Below are 14,323 nucleotides of genomic sequence, written 5' to 3'. Positions count from 1 at the left end.
ACAGTACTAAGCTTAGTTCTGAAGTATAGAATATTATGCGTAGTTTAGAAAATGCCACCAGAGGGCATCAGAGTTGAAGAGGCGAACTAAATATTATGCCACATTCATTAATTTTAATTTTTCTAATTCTAAGGCTTTCTAATTATTAACAAAAGGTCCCATACAGAAGACGAATTCGTCCAATGACTCTTATGTGTAATGTAATAAAACTGAGAGTCATGATCAAGGGATAGCTAGCTGGCCAACTAAGCGACATTTTCCAGCAGTGAACGTTTTGCTAACCTGCCCGTTAATTCTGTTGTTGCTAGTCTCTCTATCCCGCCTAGTAGAGGCAGCTGTCAAGAGACCCAACATTGTTGTTGTTTTAGCCAAGGTGGTAACTTAACGATATATTAGCCAAGCTAACGTTAGCTGATATGATTTAGCTAGCTAGGTATTGTATTAGCTGTAAGTAAATCTGTAACAATTTCCTCCTGTATTGTTTGTTTTTGTTGCTAGCAGCCTGTGTTTGTGGTCAATGAAAGCAAGGTCAATGTCAAATGAAGAATCCTTATACAAATAGGCCCGTTTCCGGTTGTTTTGACAGGATATAAACCTAAATCAGTTCCGTCAATACACTTAAGTTCGAGCCCTGACTCATGGCCCAGTTTGGGGGACAGAAGAACCCACCGTGGGCGGCTCAGTTCACTGCCACGGGGGTGTCCCAGCCCAGCCACTCAGGACAGTCCCTGGACCTCAACAGCCTACACTGTGAGTATGACATTTTTCTGGATGACTGCCTTTCCTTCTATAATCTGTACTCATCTGTGGGATACAATTAATGTGAGGTTGAGGCAGGGTTTCAGATAGGAAAATGTGACGCCGGCCATTTGACCGGCAGTATTTTAATTTACAAGATATTTGTGATTAGGGTGTCCATCCAGAAGACTGACAGAAATCACATTTAGATTATGGTAATTCATATTCACCCCCTAGAGTCTATATTAATTAACACAAAACATTTCCCATCAAAATCCATCCGTTTTTTTGGCATGGGCTGCGTCTCAACCCACAGCATCTGCCGATGTCGCCCTTCCGCATTTGCGGTGAAGGTGGCAGAGCTAGAGCAGTGTTTGTCAGATGAGACATTCCGAAAATTGGTCTTCTCACGAAAACGTCTATAATGTCAGAACGGTTTGACCTACAAACTAAAGATGACTCCCACGAACACAATGGTGGTCTCCGTTTTGTTCTACGACCCCAAGAAACGTCACAGGACTTGTCTGAAGTCGATACAGCCGATGTGCCAACTTCTGTCAGTAGTGTCCGAACAGTTTGGGCTACACACTAATATGCCCCCTCTAAGGAAAGGTGAGTCTCACGAACAGGTTGGTTGTTTTGCTCTAGGACACCCACAAGCCTCACAAGACTTGTCTGAAAGTAGCCCGGTACCAGCTTTAAAAGATTATGGAAGTACAGTATATATATGGAGATAGTTTTGTGCCTAAAATAGGGGGTTAAAAACATGTCAATCTTTCATAACTTAATGTTTTGAATTATTTTGTTTTACTCTGTTTATCCATGTTTATCCATGTTTAACAGCATGCTTTATTCAATGTGTTTCTATGGGATAATAGCAGTAAGGTAAATGCTGTTTCATCACATTTTAAATATATATATATATATATATATATATAGAATATTAGGACCCCTTAAGGTATATATATATATATATATATATATACCTTAAGGGGTCCTAATATTCTATGTCACGTAGTCATACCAAGGATTTTTAAAAATTTGACCTTTATTTAACTAGGCAAGTCAGTTAAGAACAAATTCTTATTTTCAATGACGGCCTGGGTTAACTGCCTGTTCAGGGGCAGAACGACAGATTTGTACCTTGTCAGCTCGGGGATTTGAACTTGCAACCTTCTGGTTACTAGTCCAACGCTCTAACCTCTATGCTACCCTGCCGCCCCAAGGATCATTTAGCTATCTGAAGAATTCCATATGTTCTCTTAGTAGACCGAACCCCCAGCTTAGACACTTAAGGATTAACAGAGCATGAATGTTGAGGACGATGTGCGGTCTTTCCTACGAAATTCTCATGTGCACTTTTAAGATGTTAGGCTAGTAAATGTGGACAGTTATTCTATGTCAATCTACTATCCCCCACAGTAAAAGTTGACACATTTTTTTGGCCAGCTGGTGGAGAAAGAAATAGCCTATTCCAGACTTTGGGACAGTTGTGGGACGATGGATTTCAAATTCATACAACCAGTAGACCTAGGCTACATTAAATAAATTAAAATTAAATAAAAAATGGAAAGGGGGAAACCTAGTCAGTTGTACAACTGAATGCATTCAACTAAAATGTGTCTTCCACATTTAACCCAACCCCTCTAAATCAGAGAGGTGTGGGGGGCTGCCTTAATTGACATCCACATCTAAGCAATGAGTGATGCAATAGATCAGAACGTTTATCTTAAAATGTATAATGTTCTTAACATTATAAGCGCAACAATGTGCACAAGGCATTAGACTACGCACTAATGTTCGTTCCATAATGCAATTAGCAGGAAAACACCATTATCAAAAGGACACCGCTCATGCAAGTGGTTTCATGTGACAGAGAAAATAATTTGGCTACTGGACAATGAACTAAAGTTGTCTAGGCTACACATTTTGAAGCTGGTAAGACATGCCTGATAATATGTATTAAAATGTTCAGGTTTCAAACAATTAAGTTTATGTTTTCAAAATGATACTGCCTCCAGCTCATTGCAAAGTGGTGTGTGATGCGCTGATGAAGCCTGACTTCCGTTGCCTATGTTGAGATGCTGTAGCAGCAGCTTTTGCTGCTGACTGATTTTCTGTTCAACGGCTCTGTATATGTTTGCTGTAGGCCTACGCGTGTGATAAATAAGATGCATAAAGAATATACTGTGCACCAATTTAATTCCACTAAATTAGGCAAATGTACCGATAGACCGATAAGCATGACCACTCACATGTATTTACATTGACTGGTATTTCCATCAATAAATAGGTCAAAAAGCATTATTTCGCAAATTGGCTGGGTCCAATTTTATTTATCGATTTTTCTATTATTATTTTTTGGGACAAAGGCTTGCTATTACCGGATAACGGTAACCCTGGGTTGAGTGTACAGTGCTTGAAGCAAACTGAATCTCACTGATCTCTTTGGCAAAGTTTGTGATGGAGCGGGTTCAGATTAGTCCGCTGGATATTCAAAGTACTATACTTTTTTCTTTCTCTCTCCCGTCATTTGTTTTCTGTTTCTCGTTCTGCCGGCTATCACTCCATTCCTCTCACTTGCCATACATCCTAACACCACTCTTTATGCATTCTTCTATTCCCACACCCATCTCTCCCCTGCAGCTCTAGGTGTGCAGCAGCCATCTCTCCTGGGTGCGTCTCCCTCTATGTACTCCCAGCAATCGGCCCTGTCTGCAGCCTCCCTCAACTCCCAGTCGTCCGCCTCCAACTACCAGCTATCCCAACAGACTGCAGCCCTGCAGCAGCAAGCCGCAGCTGCCGCCGCTGCAGCACTGCAACAGGTGAGCTACGCTAGGGTCAGCTGGGCAGTGTTCTGCTAGGCACAATGCAGCTAAATATTCTTTAACAGAATATGATAATATTTGTGACTCACCACCTGGATTCTGTCTTATGTAACAAAATGTGAAATGGTGTTTTTTTTTTTACATTGGATAAAAGTAGAGACTCAGAGCTACAAAATGGTTTATTATACACTGCATTTGAGAAACAATGGGAAAGTAATTCTGCTTTGAAAGTTGATGAACTTGTAAACTCACTTTTGAGAAAATCACCTTTGAATGTTTTGGTATCTAGCTCTTCTTTGTCTACACCCATTCAGCATCGTTCACACCCTCTTAAGCTTTAGCCCCACCCATCTTGTTTCGCTCTTGGAGTGCACACTTGACGCACTGGCCCATGATTTGTTTACCTCTGGATAACATGAAAACAGCCTAAACAGCTCTGCTGGCAACAATTTAATTACGCTTTTTTGCAGACGTTTACTGACATCGGCCATATTCAGCAGGTGTTGTACACAAGCCACGTAATGTTAGCAAATGAGCCAGCCAGCTAACGTTAGCTAGTTAAACAACAATGAACAAAGTGCCAACAATGTCACAGTGCTAAGAGCTAACCAACCAGGTTCAATATTAGCTAGCTAACATTAGGCTCTAACTAGAAGAGCAAACGGTACTGGGAAACAAAGAATAACGTTAGCTAGGGAGCATTATTTTGGCCAAACCTCACAAGACTTGAAGGAGCTGTGATGTTGGAAAACCTGTTCTCATGTTCTGATTTGTGGGTGATCAACTGATGAACACCCCCACACCATGAGACGGATCAGTGTGAACAACATATTCTTTAGAGTCTGAGTGAAAGTCTGTTTTTCTCATCGCTGTGGTTGAGTATGAAGTCACTAACTGTTTAGTAAATGGTCTTCCCTTCAAAGCAACATCAAGTCATTTTAACTTTTTCTTTCTGTCTCATCTCACTTACTGTTTTAGTCTCAAATCAACTCGGCCTTGCAGCAGTATCAGCAACAACAGCAACAACAGCAACAACAACAACAGCAGCAGCAACAACAGCAGCAGCAACAGCAGCAGCAGCAACAGCAGCAGCAGCAACAACAGCAGCCGCCTCCTCAGCAGCCGCCTCCTCAGCAGCTCTACAATGTACCCCATCAGGTGAGACACATGGCCATGACACCAAGTGAAATACCCTGTTCTAGGTTGAATAGGATGAAGTTTCACTTAGAAGCTATTGACCTTATGTGTTTTGAGTTTTGCCCCTGATGTTAGTTCATATGACGATCAATCTGGAATTCGTGTCTTCAATTTCTCCTGATGAGCACATATCTTTCCTTATTAGTTATACAAAATATTCTGTGGTTATAAAGGCTTTGAGAATGCCACTGGGTCTTATCTGGAGTAGTGCTCTGTTGTTGGGGGTTTGATGCATGTTTTTGCTGCTTGGTTTGTAAACTAATTAGAGCTTGTCAGCAAAACTGTCGAACTGGGCAGAGTTCCAGAACTTTAAGAACACCACTTTAAGAACACAGCGTTCTAACCCAGAGCAGCTAGTTCATATCACGTCATTTAGACCTCTCACTCACTTAGTCACAGGCTTTCTTTGGCAAATGGGTTTCACTTAGATAAAAGAAAATGGCATCAGTGTTTGTCAAATCAGATTTTTTAGAGGCTAGACTCTGCAGCATAGTTTTCCCTCTTGTTCTCTTTGACCTATGTAGTAGTTGTCTTATACTACATTCCACAGGAGGTTGGTGGCACCTTAATTGGGAAGGACGGGCTTGTGGTAATGACTGGAGCAGAATCAGTGGAATGATATCAAGTACAGTTGAATTCGGAAGTTTACATACACCAAATACATTAACTCAGTTTTCACAATTCCTGACATTTAATCCTAGTAAAAATGTCCTGTCTTAGGTCAGTTAGTTTCACCACTTTATTTTAAGAGTGTGAAATGTCAGAATAATAGTAGAGTGATTTATTTAAGCTTTTATTTCTTTCATCACATTCCCAGTGGGTCAGAAGTTTACATACACTCAATTAGTATTTGGTAGCACTGCCTTAAACCATTTAAACTTGGGTCAAACACTTTGGGTAGCCTTCCACAGGCTTCCCGTAATAAGTTGGGTGAATTTTGGCCCATTCCTCCTGACAGAGCTGGTGTAACTGAATCAGGTTTGTAGGCCTCCTTGCTCGCACATGCTTTTTCAGTTCTGCCCAAAAATTTTCTATAGGGTTGAGGTCAGAGCTTTGTGATGGCCACTCCAATACCTTGACTTTGTTGTCCTTAAGCCATTTTGCCACAACTTTGGAAGTATGCTTGGGGTCATTGTCCATTTGGAAGACCCATTTGCGACCAAGCTTTAACTTCCTGACTGATGTCTTGAGATTTTGCTTCAATATATCCATATTATTTTCCTACCTCATGGCACCTCATCTATTTTGTGAAGTGCACCAGGCCCTCCTGCAGCAGAGCACCCACACAACATGATGCTGCCACCCCCGTACTTCACGGTTGGGATGGTGTCCTTCGGCTTGCAAGCCTCCCTATTTTTCCTCCTAACATAACTATAGTCATTATGGCCAAACAGTTTATTTAAACAAAGGTAAAATAAAATAAAATCGTATAATTCACTGTATCCAGTGGGTCAGAAGTTTACAGACACTAAGTTGACTGTGGCTTTAAACAGCATTGAAAACTCCAGAAAAGTATGTCATGGCTTTAGAAGCTTCTGATAGGCTAATTGACATTATTTGAGTCAATTGGAGGTGTACCTGTGGATGTATTTCAAGGCCTACCTTCAAACTCAGTGCCTCTTTGCTTGACATCATGGGAAAATCAAAAGAAATCAGCCAATACCTCAGAAAAATAATTGTAGACCTCCACAAGTCTGGTTCATCCCCTGGAGCAATTTCCAAATGCCTGAAGGTACCACGTTAATCTGTACAAACAATAGTACACAAGTCAGTTAAGAACAAATTCTTATTTTCAATGACGGCCTAGGAACAGCGGGCAGAACGACAGATTTGTACCTTGTGTCATGTACCTTGTCAGCTCTGGGGTTTGATCTTGCAACCTTCCGGTTACTAGTCCAACGCTCTAACCACTAGGCTACCCTGCCGCCCCAATTATAAGTGAAATAATCTGTCTGTAAACAATTGTTAGAAAAATGACTTGTGTCATGCACAAAGTAGATGTCCTAACTGACTTGCCAAAACTATAGTTTGTTAACAAGAATTTTGTGGAGTGGTTGAAAAACAAGTTTTAATGACTCCAACCTAAGCGTATGTAAACTTCCTACTTCAACTGTACATCAGACATGGTTTCCAGGTGTTCGATGCCATTCCGTTTGCATCGTTCCAGACATCATTATGAGCCGTCCTCCCCTCTGCAGCCTCCTGTGCTGCATTCTCTAAGATTATTTTTTTTTGGTGCAAATTATTGATGTTCAACACATCTTACAAAATACCTCACTAAAGCTGGTCACTTGATATGTGTCAATCAAACAATGTAATGTTTATTCAATGAAAGACTTATTGCAATTTCTGCATTTGTGTGTGTACCCCGTCTCTTCAGCAACATCAACAACATACAGACTCATACGGGGTAAATTATTGATGTGCAACTCACACAGACAACACTGAATCGCCTTGATTTGAAAAAGGCTATACTCATATGTATCAATCAACAAATGTATTATTTACTCAATGAAATACTTATTGCAATTTCTGCGTGTGTGTATCCCGTCTCTTCAGCAACATCAACAACATACAGACTCATACGGGGTAAATTATTGATGTTTGCAACTCGCACAGACAACTTTGAGTCGCCTTGATTTGAGAAAAGCCATACTCATGATATCTATCAATCAACAAATGTATAGTTGACCCAATGAAAGACTTATTGCCATTTCTGCGTGTTTGTGTACCCTGTCTCTTTAGCAACATCAACAGCATACAGACTTATACGGGGTAAGCAGCAGCGGCTCGCAGTCGCAGCACAATCAAATCGTTCAAATCACAAGGCACTTCATGCTTGGTGCTGGGGTGTGGAATGTACTCTATTCTATATACGCACAGTAGTAACTGTTCTCTTTCTCTCTATTCTCTTTCTCTCTATCTATCTATCATTCTCTCCACAGCTCCCCCAGCCCCAGCAAGCACTGCTTTCACAGGTAGGCTAATTAGGAACAAACTTGTCTCTCTTGTAAATTTAATGCACCTTTCAGAAAAAGTATTGCCACTTAAGTCATCTTGTCTTGAGTATAATTATTTCGTCAAATATAATAGGCTTAAAAAAGATGCCATTTTGTCATGAAAATTGGGGAAAGAATTGTGACTGCATCATAATAGTCTAACATGACCGTGTCTCTTTTTCTGCCATCGGCGTGGATGTTGAAAGAACTGGAGTGGTGAAAACAAATTCCCGGTAGGCATACCCACCTTATCACTTTTCAGTTTTAAAATCCAGGTTAAATGTTTTAACCTTCTTCATAGCCAAATACAATAACAGGACGTGTATGGCCACAATGAGTGTAATAAATGAAGAGAACAGCTAAGGGACATTTGATTAAATTAAATCACAAATAACATGATAGGCTCGATATACAGTAGACACTTCAAACAGTTCCATTATTAGATACACAGATTTAGAATTTAGTGGGACTTCATACAATTCATCCATTTAGGACTTATACAGAAAGTAGGAGTAGGATGAAGTTGTCCCTGGACACTGACCTATAACTTTCCTCCTCCCCAGCCCCCCGTGGCTCTCCCCACCAGCCTCTCTCTGTCCAACCCCCAGCAGACAGCCCAGATCACCGTGTCCTACCCCACGCCTCGCTCCAGCCACCAGCAGCAGAGCCAGCAGCAGAGCCAGCCCCAGAAACAGCGCGTCTTCACCGGCGTTGTCAACAAGCTGCATGACACATTCGGCTTTGTGGATGAGGACGTCTTCTTTCAGCTCAGGTGAGTGTTCAGACTCTTGACAAAGTCCTCTCAGATCTCCACAAGTGCATGGAGTTTCGGAGTCCGTTTAGGATCGGGCCATAGAAGACATCGGACCAATTGTCTTTTTTCCATGGGTTTTCTATATTTTGCTGATCGCATTCCTAATTTATGTACCTTTTATTCTAAAGCAGTAATGTTTTTTGAATTTCAAGTGTGAAGTCTCCGTATATTGCAGTTTCTAAAGCAATTTCAAGTGGGTAAATAATGGGTGATGTCTCCACAGTGCGGTGAAGGGGAAGACCCCCCAGGTGGGTGACAGGGTCCTAGTGGAGGCCGTGTACAACCCCAACATGCCTTTCAAATGGAACGCACAACGCATTCAGACCTTACCTCAGCTGGCCAACCAATCGGTGAGCCTCACCTAGCCCCTACACACACCTGGGACACATTCAGTAGACAGTCCTGAAGTAAAACTGAATAACTTTTGTCTCCCTACTGAAAATGATCGTGGTGACCCTGTCAACAGCTAAAACCAAAGCCTTACGCCTTGATCAGACCGACAGCGGCATTTTGTTTTGGTACACCAGAAGTATATTAATTTCCAATGGAACTCTGAATTTGCCTTGCAGCATTGGGTTTCAGAAGCATTTGCAGTGCGTTCTGTGTGGTGCATTGTGTACAATTGTGCACAGACCCTTTCGACATGGGGCCGTGCATTATCATGCTGAAACATGAGGTGATGGTGGCGGATGAATGGCACAACAATGGGCCTAGCTTAAGTCTTCCCATGCCATAACCCCCTCCGCTGCCATGGGGAACTCTGTTCACAACGTTGGCATCAGCAAACTGCTTGCCCACACAACGCCATACACGCCGTCTGCCAGCTGCCCGGTACAGTTGAAACTGGGACTCATCCATGAAGAGCACACTTTTCCCACGTGTCAGTGGCCATCGAAGGTGGGCATTTGCTTTGATGTAATGACGAAGGCGGCAAGTGGTTAGAGCGTTGGGCCAGTAACCGAAAGATTGCTAGATCGAATCCCCGAGCCGATAAGGTAAAAATCTGTCGTTCTGCCCCTGAACAAGGCAGTTAACCCACTGTTGTAAATACAAATTTGTTCTTAAGAGGCTCCTCTGTCCTCCACTCGTTACCTGTATTAAGGGCACCTGTTTGAACATGTTATCAGTATAAAAGACACCTGTCCACAACCTCAAACAGTCACACTCCAAACTCCAATATGGCCAAGACCAAAGAGCTGTCAAAGGACACCAGAAACAAAATTGTAGACCTGCACCAGGCTGGGAGAACTGAATCTGCAATAGGTAAGCAGCTTGGTTTGAAGAAATCAACTGTGGGAGCAATTATTAGGAAATGGAAGACATACAAGACCACTGATAATCTCCCTCGATCTGGGGCTCCCACGCAAGATCTCACCCCGTGGGGTCAAAATGATCACAAGAACGGTGAGCAAAAATCCCAGAACCACACGAAGGGACCTAGTGAATGACCTGCAGAGAGCTGGGACCAAAGTAACAAAGCCTATCATCAGTAACAAACTACGCCGCCAGGGACTCAAATCCTGCAGTGCCAGACGTGCCCCCCTGCTTAAGCCAGTACATGTCCAGGCCCGTCTGAAGTTTGCTAGAGAGCATTTGGATGATCCAGAAGAAGATTGGGAGAATGTCATATGGTCAGATTTTTGGTAAAAACTCAACTCGTCGTGTTTGGAGGACAAAGAATGCTGAGTTGCATCCAAAGAACACCATACCTACTGTGAAGCATGGGGGTGGAAACATCATGCTTTGGGGTTGTTTTTCTGCAAAGGGACCAGGACGACTGATCCGTGTAAAGGAAAGAATGAATGGGGCCATGTATCGTGAGATTTTGAGTGAAAACCTCCTTCCATCAGCAAGGGCATTGAAGATGAAATGTGGCTGGGTCTTTCAGCATGACAATGATCCCAAACACACCGCCCGGGCAACAAAGGAGTGGCTTCGTAAGAAGCATTTCAAGGTCCTGGAGTGGCCTAGCCAGTCTCCAGATCTCAACCCCTAGAACATCTTTGGAGGGAGTTGAAAGTCCGTGTTGCCCTGCAACAGCCCCAAAACATCACTGCTCTAGAGGAGATCTGCATGGAGGAATGGGCCAAAATACCAGCAACAGTGTGTGAAAACCTTGTGAAGACTTACAGAAAACGTTTGACCTCTGTCATTGCCAACAAAGGGTATATAACAAAGTACTGAGAAACTTTTGTTATTGACAAAATACTTATTTTCCACCATAATTTGCAAATAAATGAATTAAAAATCCTACAATGTGATTTTCTGGGTTTTTTCCCCCTCATTTTGTCTGTCATCGTTGAAGTGTACCTATGATGAAAATTACAGGCCTCTCTCATCTTTTTAAGTGGGAGAACTTGCACAATTGGTGGCTGACTAAATACTTTTTTGCCCCACTGTGTGTATATATATATTTAAATGTAACTGTCGTTCTGATCGAGGCATAAGCCTTCCACCTCAATTTGAATGCTTCCAGGGTTTGAATCCAATCTGATCACTGGCTCGCTCTTCCTGTCTTCCCTGCTTGACTCCCTCTCTGATTTAAATGTAATGTAAGCCTACATGTAGCCTACTTGTAGCCTTCAAGCAGTATAGATGGAGCCATTGCCATAGTCACCCTCCGATCTCAGTGCAGAGGTGAAGTTTGGGAGTGATCAGATTGGAACCCAGCCCTGTGTGTGTCTGTTATTAACCACTCTGATCTCCACCCCTCCTCTCCTAGCTTCAGCAGCAGCCCCAGTCCTTACCTCCAGTTCCCCCACAGCTGAGCAGCTTTTATGCTGACCAGGGGATGCAGCAGCGCTACTCAGACATGCACTCCGTCGGCATGGACAACAGACAAAATGTAACCCTCCCCTTCCTCACCCGGCCCACCCCACTCCCACACACACCTCTATGGCCCTCTTATTCTCTTTCTTTTTTCTTTATATATATTCCTGCTTCTTTCACACAATCTGTGCTTCTCCCTCCTCTCTTCTATTCTCTCTCCTCAACTTTCTGTCTTCTCTCTTTTCCTTCTTCACACTGAGCATTTATTTGTGTTTCAGACCCAGATGGTTTCCTGATCTATAAAAGCACATAAAATTCATTGAATACATTTTATCTCTGATAAATTTGCCATTTTGAAGGTGCAATCCATAAGATTTAGGCTAACCATGCGAGTCCCATTGATGGTAATGTTTTTTGTGTTTTTCCCTTATATTTTTACAGACATTAAAGAAATTAAATCAACAAGTACAAGGATTTCTAGGATATCGTTCAGAACGCACTTTTGACACACATTTTCTTCACTTCTCTAACCCTTCTTCAATGTTATGATTATCACCTTTTCACCTCACAAACAGGTTAGGAACTACTATCAAAACTGTAAAGTTCTCCATACATCAAACAGAAAGTCATACACCTATCATTCCAGGGTTTTGAAGAGTTTTATAACTTCACCTTTTTATTTTTCGTGGAACCTGTCCTGTCTTTGCAGATAATGCAGACCGAATATATGCTACTTTGGCAGTAGTTTTCTCGTTTGTTGACAGAAGTTAGTCACTGTACCTGATTGAAACAACTGCACCTGCCAAAACACATTTTGGGTGAAAGAAATGGACGCCTTCCACACCTCACTCCTCTAGTTCTGTTTTGCTTTAGCTGTTGGCAGCGACACAAACCTAATTTGGTGTATGTCCTCTTTGCATAATGATATCCATGAAGCACATTTCTTTAACTTACGCTCATATATGGGACAAGAAATCAAAATAAATCACTTACTCTGATAAGATACCTCATGGGACAGCCCTGGGGTAATGCTAACCTCTCTTCTCCCATATCCCACCCCAGAGCCAGCCTCCAGGCCCTAATATGATGAAGCCGGGTCCCAACATGCTCCAGTCTCTGCCTCCCCCCACCAATTTCAATGTACAGGCCCAGGGTCCCCCTCCTCCCCTGCTCCAGGCCCAGCTCTCTGCTGCCTCCTTGGCCCCGCTCCTCCATAACCCCCCTCCGCCCCTGCTATCACAGCCACCACCCAAAGGTAGGGGGCACTATGATGTCCATTTGTCTTTTTCTGATGCTTTTAGACTTAGTTGCGACTTTTGCAGAAAATAAAGAAATTATTTGATTTGTAATATATCTGTCTGTGTTTATGTATTTGTCTGTCTGTGTCTCTTTCTCGCTTTGCGTGTTTCCCCCTTCCTCTAGATGTGTTCTCAGGTGGTCTTCTTCAGCCCCCAGTGAGGATGATGCCTCAGCCCGTCCGGCGTCTGGACCCCTCCCCCCGCTTCCCCAACCGTATCGACCGCCCTGAACTCATCCTCAGGACCAAGGATGAACGCAGTCGTGAAAGAGACCGTGAGCGCAGGAGGTCCAGAGAGCGCTCTCCCATACGTAAACGCTCCAGAGACCGTTCTCCGAGACGTGATCGCTCCCCTCGCCGCCCTCGCAGGGTGGTGCCTCGCTACACCGTCCAGTTCTCCAAGTTCAGCCTGGACGGGTGGGTCAACCAATCATTATAATGATTGGTCAGTTTCAGATTTTCATTGCTACTATATCTGGGTGTAATCTCGAAAACCCGACCATTGGCAACACAGTGACTAGGGTCTGATTTAAATGATGGACTCTTGGCATAGAGGAACCACACCACTGCCTACATCACTAGTTTATCCTATTGAATAAAATGCTAAATAGTAGCTAGCAAGATGGAGATCACAGAGGTCATCTTTAAAGAGTGCATTTCACAAGAGGCTAGTTTGCATCAACTACTAAAACCACTGAAAGGGTTTTTCCTGCACACTTTGGTTTTCAATTGTGATGTTCTGGCTTGTCTTCCTTTTAATTTTGGGGGAGAGTCCCCTGAATTTGTTTTTCCCCCTTCATAGACAGTGATGTAGTTTCTCTTTGCCAAAAGAGTCAATTGAAACCAGAGGGCTATACTACGAAGGAAGCTAGATCTACTCAGGGTTTTCTAAAGCTAGCCAGCTTCAGTTAGCTTCACATTCCAGCACAGGCTTCCTCCTTACAAAAGTTTTACTGTGCTTGAAGTTTCAAATGCATTCTGTCATTATTAAATGTGTAATGTGATAGGTATTTTAACATTACTATTTTTTTAACAAATAAAAAATGAACACTTCCTCAAATGAAGGGGAGGATGCCACAATCTGCAAAAGGGAGGAAATCTGATTTAATTTGTCCCCAACTCGGTGCTTAGACACTTCATTCAGGATAAATGGAGTTAGCCCTGAGTTAGTCTGCCTCGGAGCAGGTTAGTTTTGAAGCGTTCGTTGCCATAGAAATGAACCTGGCTAAAAGGTGAGCCACTTTCGTGACACTGGTTATCCCGAGTTGAACTCGAGATTGACCAAAGTTAACCGGGTACCTCCTCAAACCTGATTCGTAGTGTAGGGCTCTGACCCTCGTCACTGTGTTGCCTAGGGTCGGGTTTTTGTCACTACTCAGGGGTGCAATTGACTAGAACTGTGTGTGTGTGTGTCCCGCATCGGTCTAAGTGCTAGAGGCATTTCTACAGATTGGAATACGATCCTGGGCTGTGTCACATCCGGCTGTGGCCGGGAGACCCATGACGCAGCGCATAATTGGCCCAGTATCGTTAGGGGAGGGTTTGGCCGGCAGGGATGTCCTTGTCCCTTCTCGCTCTGGCGACTGCTGTGGCGGGCCGGGCGCATGCACGCTGACATGGTCACCAGTAGTACGGTGTTTCCTCCAACATATTGGTGCGGCTGGCTTCCGGGTTAAGCAAG

At 43.1% G+C, this 14,323-nt stretch overlaps 1 protein-coding gene across 5 annotated transcripts in view; it reads left to right on the top strand.

The window, feature by feature from the left end:
• ccar1 (cell division cycle and apoptosis regulator 1) overlaps nucleotides 1-14,323 on the top strand; it is a 35,231-nt gene that overhangs the window by 1,042 nt on the left and 19,866 nt on the right. For 2 of the 5 annotated variants that reach the window (XM_035748513.2, XM_035748514.2), the window contains exons 2-14: nucleotides 587-750; nucleotides 3,385-3,563; nucleotides 4,545-4,724; nucleotides 7,144-7,173; nucleotides 7,323-7,352; nucleotides 7,509-7,538; nucleotides 7,709-7,741; nucleotides 7,969-7,995; nucleotides 8,326-8,534; nucleotides 8,800-8,926; nucleotides 11,299-11,421; nucleotides 12,408-12,600; nucleotides 12,768-13,059. In XM_035748513.2, the coding sequence (XP_035604406.1) occupies nucleotides 639-750; nucleotides 3,385-3,563; nucleotides 4,545-4,724; nucleotides 7,144-7,173; nucleotides 7,323-7,352; nucleotides 7,509-7,538; nucleotides 7,709-7,741; nucleotides 7,969-7,995; nucleotides 8,326-8,534; nucleotides 8,800-8,926; nucleotides 11,299-11,421; nucleotides 12,408-12,600; nucleotides 12,768-13,059 (1,565 nt within the window). In that variant the 5' untranslated portion in view covers nucleotides 587-638. The remainder of the gene's footprint in view (nucleotides 1-586; nucleotides 751-3,384; nucleotides 3,564-4,544; nucleotides 4,725-7,143; nucleotides 7,174-7,322; nucleotides 7,353-7,508; nucleotides 7,539-7,708; nucleotides 7,742-7,968; nucleotides 7,996-8,325; nucleotides 8,535-8,799; nucleotides 8,927-11,298; nucleotides 11,422-12,407; nucleotides 12,601-12,767; nucleotides 13,060-14,323) is intronic. The other 3 variants (XM_052474751.1, XM_052474750.1, XM_052474756.1) reach the window with 3 other exon arrangements.

The sequence above is a fragment of the Oncorhynchus keta genome, chromosome 2, assembly GCF_023373465.1.
Source record: "Oncorhynchus keta strain PuntledgeMale-10-30-2019 chromosome 2, Oket_V2, whole genome shotgun sequence".
NCBI classification, from domain to species: Eukaryota; Metazoa; Chordata; class Actinopteri; order Salmoniformes; family Salmonidae; genus Oncorhynchus; species Oncorhynchus keta.
Note: the sequence above shows the minus strand (reverse complement) of the source record. Positions and strands in the feature narration are given on the sequence as shown.